Source organism: Cricetulus griseus, chromosome 3, assembly GCF_003668045.3.
Source record: "Cricetulus griseus strain 17A/GY chromosome 3, alternate assembly CriGri-PICRH-1.0, whole genome shotgun sequence".
Lineage (NCBI taxonomy): Eukaryota > Metazoa > Chordata > Mammalia > Rodentia > Cricetidae > Cricetulus > Cricetulus griseus.
Window position 1 is genome coordinate 282040109 of NC_048596.1, and position 8425 is coordinate 282048533.

At 50.9% G+C, this 8425-nt stretch overlaps 1 protein-coding gene across 2 annotated transcripts; it reads left to right on the top strand.

Annotated features, from left to right (window-relative positions):
* Window positions 1-1213: 1213 nt before the first annotated feature.
* Window positions 1214-8152, top strand: Cdk20 (cyclin dependent kinase 20). Of its 2 annotated transcripts, XM_027409616.2 has the most exons (8): window positions 1216-1523; window positions 1833-1946; window positions 4572-4760; window positions 4947-5068; window positions 5211-5273; window positions 5832-5955; window positions 6280-6435; window positions 7215-8152. In XM_027409616.2, exons 1-8 carry the CDS (start codon window positions 1449-1451, stop codon window positions 7410-7412), a joined length of 1041 nt encoding a protein of 346 aa, XP_027265417.1. In that variant the 5' UTR covers window positions 1216-1448; the 3' UTR covers window positions 7413-8152. The 2 variants fall into 2 exon arrangements, with proteins under 2 accessions (XP_027265418.1, XP_027265417.1); XM_027409617.2 differs by lacking the exon at window positions 1833-1946 and having other exon boundaries at window positions 1214-1523.
* Window positions 8153-8425: the final 273 nt, after the last annotated feature.

Sequence of the window (8425 nt, forward strand, 5' to 3'; positions counted from 1 at the left end):
GGGCTTCCTGCCTCTACCACCTAACACTGGAAGAACAAGGAGACACCACCGCATCTGCTTTTTTCCTTTTAATTTGAGGCTCCTCCTCACACTGAGGTCCAAACTTGAATTTTCTGTTTTCCTGATTTAGCTCTGTGAGTAGTAAGCCACAGGGCTGGCAAACTTTTACTTATTTCATGCCCAGAAGAGGGTCCCACAGCCATCCCACAGGGCTCAGCCTCACACTGTTAAAGGTTGTGTTTGCTTTGTGTTTGAGACAGTCTTACACTGTGGCTCATTATGGCCTTGAACCTGAGACAATCCTCCTGCCTTAGTCTCCTCAGTGCTGGGATTGGAGGGATTAGCCACCATGCCTGGCACACTTACATTTCAACAAATGCACACAAGGGTTGTTCTTTCTCTGCATCCTTGCCTTCCCAACATTTGTGCATGTTCCCCTCCCTCTCCTCTTCTTCTGCCTTTCTTGATTTCTCCCCGGTTTTACTATGTTAGCATTTAACCACGTCCCAACTGGTTTCATACTTGAGATCTTTTAGCCTTGTTCTGCTTTCTGGGTACTGGAATTATAGGCAGGGCGACCACAGCCAGTTTATCATTTACTTTTCTGACAGTAGTCATCCTAAAGGGTGTGAGATATCTTTTTGTGGTTTGATTTCCTTTTTCCTAATTAGTAGGGATGTTGGTCATCATCTCACGAGCTTGTTGGGGATTTCGCTGTATTCTGAGACAAGGTCTCCTAGTGCAGGCTGACTTGAACTGACTATGTAGATGAGCGATCGTGATCTTGCCAAGAACTGGGACTGCAGAACTGCTTTAGTGAGACCAGTTTATGTGGTACTCGGTATCCAACCGAAGGCTTTGTGCACAATAGGCAAGCACTTCACCAACGGAGCTTCATCCCCAGGCTTAGTAAGCTCTTTTAAAAGGTACCTGGATTCTTGATGCCCGGTGGAGAGACCTGAGGCCTAAGTGATTCTCCACGACGCAGCTCTGGGCTTGTCTCCAACACTAGCTTGAGTAAGTTACAAAGAGGCTCATCTGCAGCGAATGGTAGACTAGAATCTTGTCTTTGGGTACTCCTGCCTGCATCAGGAGTACCCGGGCCATCCCCACCCGGGCCACCTCTCCAGCAGAGGCCCCGCCCTTGAGCGTGTGAACGCTCCCTTTACTTGCGTGGCCCTGCCCCTCCCGGGCGCACGCAGCAGCGTTTCTTGTCACGTGGCGCCGGGGCCGGATTTGAAGAGTGCGGTCATCCACGGATGACTGCCCAAGGCTGCTGAAAGGTGTTGCAAGGCGGGGGAAGCTGATTCTTGACTCAGCTCCGCGTGGGTCTTTCCGGTCACGTGCTGTACGGAGCAGCGGCTAGACACGTTATTGCTAGGCAACGCTTGCACGCTCTGACCTGCGCTGGATCCCTGCAGTGGAGGATCTGGGTGCCGCGTGTCGACATGGACCAGTACTGCATCCTCGGTCGCATCGGGGAGGGTGCCCACGGCATCGTCTTTAAAGCCAAGCACGTAGAGGTGAGGTCACGCCGCACGCGCTGTCCGAGGGGTACCCGCTGCCTCCTCTCTGCTTCAGGTCGCGAGCTGCGGCCTTTCGGTGCTGAGACCTGCCAGCGCGCGGGCCTCCGGGGTCTCTGGAGGCTTGTCCCGGTCCCTTCTGGGGCGATCCCGCTTCCAGCAGCGGGACTGCGGGATCGCGTCCCCTAGCGGACGGTTTACATATTCCCGACCTGGGGGCGGGTGTCTTGGGTATCTTGTTCCTGGTTCCTTGTTCTCTCCCTGCCCTTCCCTGCCTTCCGAAGGTCTTTGGCACTCTTTCTTGCACAGACTGGAGAGATCGTTGCCCTCAAGAAGGTGGCCCTGCGACGGCTGGAGGATGGCATTCCTAACCAGGCTCTAAGGGAAATCAAGGCTCTGCAGGAGATCGAGGACAGTCAGTATGTGAGTGGGGCTGGGTTTGGAGTGGACAAGACAGTGGGCGGCAGGTTCCAACACCGGAGCTTCTCGCCCGCGTTTGCTCATTTCCATCCCCACCTACCCACCCACATACACTTTAAAGGATTCCTTCTAATCCCCACTCTGCTCCTGCCTGATTACCCCGTATTTATGCTCCCAGGTCCAATCCCCGAATCCCCCCCTCTCATTTACTCAATCATCGCTCATACTCTCAGTCATTTTTCCCTCCAGATATTTTATGGTTTTTCTCCCTCCTTCTCTCCTTTTCTTCTTGTCTCCTCCCCCCCCCCACCTTCCTCCTTCCCTTCCTTCCCTGTGCTAGGCTGGTGCTGTGCCACTAAATTATGTCCCCAGCCATACTGATTTCTCAGTAACTTGTACCGGTTGAGCTCTACTTTGTTCTACAGATGTGCAAAGGTTTTATGTGTGGTCACCCTGAGTTCTCCCTGCTTTTCAAAGCAGGTTTCAGGAATTTGCTAAGCAAGGGCAATGTTGCATTTTCATTATTAGTAGATGGGTCTTTAGCTATCCAGTGAAAACTTTGGGTTGAGTGTCACTGGCAGCCTTCCTCTGGGGCCTCCTAAAAGTCCTGGCCTGTGCACAGCACCAAGGATACTGAGGAGGTCCAAGTCTGTTTCCTGAGAACATGTGTGTAATGGAATCAGTAGGAGATGACAAGACGACATACCTGGGGTGTATGTCTGTGTGCTAGTGAAGTGTGAAGTCTGGTGGTGTATGTTTCAGGTCTGACTGTGGATAAGTTTTTATTTCTTATTCCTTTATAATTTGTGTACTATCTGAATGTAGGTGTATGTTTTAATTTGTTCAATGATTATTTACTACCAAAAATCCCAATAAGGTGTTTCTTTTTTGTTGAAAATAGAAGGGCTTTCCAGATAGCCTGTGTGTGGGACAGGGGTGCAAGATCCATAAAGATGCTGGTGATTGCCAGCCACCTAAAGTTGCCATTTTAATTAACCAATTAATTAATATGTAATTTTATGTGTACGAACATTTTGCCTGCATCTATATGTGTGTACAGTGTGTGTGCCTGGTGCCCATGGAAGCCAGAAGAGGACATTAGAATCCCTGGAACTGGAGTTATGGACAGTTATAGCACCACTATGTGGGTGCTGGGAACCAAACCTGGGTCTTCTACTTCTAATTCTACAAGTACAGTTAACCACTGAACTTTCTGTCCAGCTCAGAGTTTTCATCTTAAAAAATACACCCAGGGGAATGGGGAAATGGCTCAGTGGGTGGTGTTAAGCAGGTGAATGTCAGGTGGGTGTGGTACCCCACCTGTGAGTCCATGTTTATAAGGTACTAGACAGGGAATCCCTGGAACAAGCTGGTCAGTAAAGCCATCATATTGGTGAAGCTCTGAATTCAGTAGAAGACATTGCTTCAACAGATAATGTGGAGAGCAATTAAAGAAGACGCCTGACTTCAGCCATGGTTCTCCACATGCTCATACACACACATACGTACATCCAAGCACAAAGACATAAATAAAGAGATTTTTCCCCAGCTGTTTTCATCTTCTTCACTAACTACTATTTCTTAGGTGTCCCTGCAGGGACTACCATCCATATAGTTTCCAGGAGCCTGTCAGGACAGGACAGAAATGTTCATCAGCTGGATGTTGGTTACACCTGTAATCCCAACATTTAGGAAGTAGAGGCAGGAGGATCCTAGTCATCCTATGCTCCATAGTGAGTTCAAGTCCTTTCCTCCCCACTGTTCCAAAAAGACACATATTTTCTTGTCCCTCCAGCCACCTCTGTTAGCTTTAGTGCCTTGTTCTTTCTGCTCTCCCTGCTCAGACCTGATTCCTTGACATCTGCATAACTGGCTTCTCCTCTGGCTAACTCCTGACCAACCCCCTTCTGAATAAAGTATACGTACTTCCTTTGCTCTCTCACAATCACATTGCCCACTGTTCCTGTACCTTCCAGAACCCAAACATAGATTCCCATCATTATTTGTTGGTCATTTATTCTCTGTTCTGTAAGCCCCTCAGAACCCTTGCATCCTAGCTCAGTGCTCTGTGCAGCCTGGGCCTTAAGACTTCGGCAGCTACTGTGTGTGATGTGCCTTCATTGTCCCAGTAACGGGGAAGAGGTGATTCCTGGGTCTGTCCCCAGGGTGCTGGGATTTAGCATTCCTAGAGGAAATGGGTGAGTGGGCTGCGTTGAACAGTGGGTTGCTGCTGCCCACTAAGTGACCCTCTGACCTTTTTCTCGATTATTAGTGGACAGTTAGAGTGGGGACCACCCTGTCTCTGGACAGCAGAGCACCATGAGGTCTGACCTGGCCATCTTTGCTTGCCTGGCCCTCTGTCAGGGCCTGGGCTAATGGTGCTGCTGGTGGTGAGGCAGGAGCAGAGCAGGTTGGAGGTGAGTGTAGAATGGTGGTCCTCAAGCTTCCTTGCACTGTGACCCTTTCATACAGTTCCTCATGCTGTCATGACCCCCATCCACAAAATTACTTTCATTGCCTCTTCATAACTGTAATTTTGCTACCGTTACGAATCGTAATGTCATTATTTTTGGAGGTAGATGTTTGCCAAACTGCTGGTCTAGAGGCTGATAGGATTTCTTCCCTCAGGTGGTACAGCTGAAGGCCGTGTTCCCACATGGAGCAGGATTTGTGCTGGCCTTCGAGTTCATGCTGTCAGACCTGGCAGAGGTGGTGCGCCACACCCAGCGGCCACTGGCACCGGCACAGGTCAAGAGCTATCTGCAGATGCTGCTCAAAGGTGTTGCGTTTTGCCACGCCAACAACATTGTGCATCGGGTCAGTATCAATATGAGCTGTGGTGGTCTGGGGTGAGCTAGTCCCTGAAGAGGGTGCAGTCAGAGGGTCTTAAGGTAAGCAGCCAGGACTGTGGCTCTAAGGCAGACAGCGCCCCAGCTGCCTATCTCCCTGTCCTGAAGCCCTATCTAGGTTCAGGGAGACTGATGCCTCCTTTTGTATGCGCAGGACCTGAAGCCTGCCAACCTGCTCATCAGTGCCTCAGGCCAGCTCAAGATAGCTGACTTTGGCCTGGCCCGGGTCTTCTCTCCAGATGGTGGTCGCCTCTACACACATCAGGTGGCTACCAGGTATTCCTGCCAGTCCTCTCACTGGGAGAGAGACACCTCTGCACTTTTTGTCCAGGCCTGTGAGGCTGTGAGGCTGGAATGAACTCAGTAGTTTCTCATCACACCAGCAATCCAGCTGTGATCTTAAACCCTTCTCTCCCAGGTGGTACCGAGCCCCTGAGCTCCTGTATGGTGCTCGGCAGTATGACCAGGGCGTCGACCTATGGTGAGACACTTGGGGTAGATGAGGTAACGTGTGCCTGCTGTGGGGATGTTCCCTCTGATTAGAATAGTCTGAGCAGCTTGGGATCTGTGTTCTTCACCCTGATGTTTTTGAGTTTGTTAGGAGTGGTAGTCTCAGGAAGCTTCTGGGAATGGGGGTGGGAAGGTGGTCTGAGGTGCAAGGCATGTAGTATGTTCAGGTGTCTGACTTGAGGAAGAGACAACAGTGAGCTAGAGTGAGGCTTGTGTCCCTAGGTATGAAGGCTCAGCATTTGGGGGGGGGGGGACTAGGAAGATAGTTTGTGGTATTCAGAGGTCTGAGATTTGGGTTACTTTGCATTTCTACCCCCTCTAAAATGGAGGAGGAGCTGGGTGTCCCAGACTTGAGAGTCTTGGAGCTGTCAGGGGCTGCTCTGTTGTAGAGCTAATGTCTGTGGAGGGTTAAGAGCTGGCTGCACTAGAAACCTCTGTATCTTGCCCCAGGTGTGAGGTGTTAGATCTGTTGTGGGTAGCTTGATGACCCATGTGTGAGATCTCCAGTTGCTTAGGTCTGTATCCATAGGGCTGTGGGCTGCATAATGGGAGAGCTGTTGAATGGGTCCCCCCTGTTCCCGGGAGAAAATGACATCGAGCAACTTTGCTGTGTGCTTCGCATCCTGGGCACCCCCAGTCCTCGAGTCTGGCCGGTTAGTAGCAGCCATTGCTGGGGAGGGGGCAGGTTTTCTCCGGTCCCCAGAAGGAAGTGGTTTCTCCCTATGAGGTGTCCTGGGGCTCCAGCCTCCCTTGACCAATGAAGATGGCTTTCTTGGCCCTGAGGGAGGGCCAGGTCTTTTCTGGGTAGCATCTCAGTAAGCTGGGCAAGGAGCAGGCCTCAGATAGGGTGAGGGGGCTAAAGGACAGCATGTGTGGGTGACAGTGAACCTTATCTGAGGGAGAAAGGGAAAGAAAGCCTGCATTAGGAGTGTTGAGGTGGGGCCCGCTCTCATTGCCTTTTCCTCTTCTGGGCTCAGGAGATCACAGAGCTGCCTGACTACAACAAGATCTCCTTCAAGGAGCAGGCACCGGTGCCCCTGGAGGAGGTGCTGCCTGATGCCTCCCACCAGGCCTTGGACCTGCTAGGCAAGTTCCTCCTCTACCCCCCACACCAGCGTATCGCAGCGTCCCAGGTAAGGGTCAAGACTGTGGTCACTGTTCTGATACTCTGCCCTCAGTAGCCATGGGACCCTGCTAAATCAGTGACTCTTAGCCTCTGCCATGGGCTAGAGCCCCAGGAAATGGGGCTTTCCAGTGGGGTGTTCTTCAGGAGGCTTCAGGAGACTATTCTGTGACCTTTGCCCTCTGCCCACCCCTGTCTCCCTTGCAGTTACAGGTGTTGGAGGTGTGAGTGTTGTCTTCCTCACCTGGTTGCTCTTCATGTCCTTAACCCTCCTGGGCTTGCTTCTTCCTGTGGGCTTGTGCTCCTGGGTCCTAACCCTTCACATCCTGCAGCATCTCTCCGGTCTTCTTCAGCCTTTCTCCCCAGCTCTATTATGACTTGTCCTGGGAGACATGAACAAGTGTCTGTTCACTCCAGATAGACACGGATAACAAATCTGACCTGAGTCTAGTTACAGTTTCTGATTTTTCCTGGGACTCGTGAGTTTCCTTTACTTCCCGAGTCTTTAAGGAGCCCCCTGCCCTGAGCTAATGTTTCAGCTCGGGGGAAATAGCTACATGACAAGCTATCATCGTTGCTGGAGACATACTGTGCATTTTGCTCCTTCCTCTGGTTATGTCCCCAACCCCTTCTTCTGTTGGCAAGGCTTTTAAGCTCACTGCCATGTTCCCAGCTGCTGGAACAATGCTCCAGACAGGCACACAGGCAAGGTTTGCTGAGTTAGCTGAATGATTCTAGGAGCCAGTAGTTACTGGATTTCTTCTTCTGCCCCTTATTTGCTATCCTCAGGCCCTTCTGCATCAGTACTTTTTCACAGCTCCTCTGCCTGCCCATCCATCTGAGCTGCCAATTCCTCAGCGCCCAGGAGGACCCACACCCAAGGCTCACCCAGGCCCTCCCCATGTCCATGACTTCCATGTGGACCGGCCCCTTGAGGAGTCAGTGCTGAACCCAGAGCTGATTAGGCCCTTCATCCCAGAGGGGTGAGATGCTCGCCTAGTCCTGCCTGCTTGCCCCAGGAGCACCTAGACCGCCATTCCTCTACCTCTTCCTGATTTGCCTCCATGGTCTCCTCATGGTTATACATACTACACCTCGTCCTACTCCTTAGCCTGCTTGAGGGCTGGGCTCCAGGAGGCAGAACATTGAAGATGTCCAGCCCAGCAGAGAATGAGACTCACATAGCCTCCAGAAACTACTGGCTGTGTCCTTCCCCAGGGCTGCCACTCAGTTGTGACTGTCACCTGTCTTGGAGGTGGTTCTCCATGCTCTGTCTCCTGTTCAAGTACATTGCCATTACCGCACCATCCGGGGAGGCACAGAGAGTAAGCTGTCTTCATGCTGGGAACAGGGGCTTGCTTTGGTTTGGTTTCTAGAGCACTCTGGGCCAGTGTTTGAGATTCAAATAAAAGCCCTGAGTGTTTCTGCCTGTTTCTATTAGGGAAATTAACAAGGGTGACCCCTTAATTCATAGGGAGCTTCCGTTCAGGGCCACTTTGGTCCTGAGGCTTCCTGTGCCATTCATGTGACTTGAATGCTCATTTGGGAGTCAGGGTCCAGAAGTTGAGGCCCCCGGGGATGCACAGACAGGCTCCCAAAGCATACTTTCTACATGTTGGGCAATCAGTCAGTTTCTCTGTAGGATTAGGATGAGCCAGAGGCTGCTGTGCAGATTGGAAGCAGGCATTCCTGGAGTTCATTCAGTAAATAAACTCCACTGTAACTCAGTCAGCTTGTTGATTTTTATTTCATAGGAATATAGTAAGATGAGTCTAAAACAGTGGTTCTCAACCTTCCTCATACTTTGACCCTTTAGTACAGTTCCTCAGGTTGTAGTGACCCCCCACCATAAAATTATTTTCATTGCCTCTTTATAACTGTAATTTTGCTACTGTTATGAATCATAATGTAAATGTCTGGTGGGCAGGATATCTGATATGAGACTCCTGTGGAAGGGTCGTTCGACCCCTATGGAGTTGTGACCCATAAATTGAGAAATA

Bases quoted from the DNA above. Each gene is read 5' to 3' on its own strand.
- Cdk20 (XM_027409616.2), top strand. From the start codon at position 1,449: ATGGACCAGTACTGCATCCTCGGTCGCATCGGGGAGGGTGCCCACGGC. The intron at 1,524-1,832 runs GTGAGGTCACGC...TTTCTTGCACAG, and splicing joins TTAAAGCCAAGCACGTAGAG to ACTGGAGAGATCGTTGCCCT. The intron at 5,069-5,210 runs GTATTCCTGCCA...CTTCTCTCCCAG, and splicing joins ACACATCAGGTGGCTACCAG to GTGGTACCGAGCCCCTGAGC.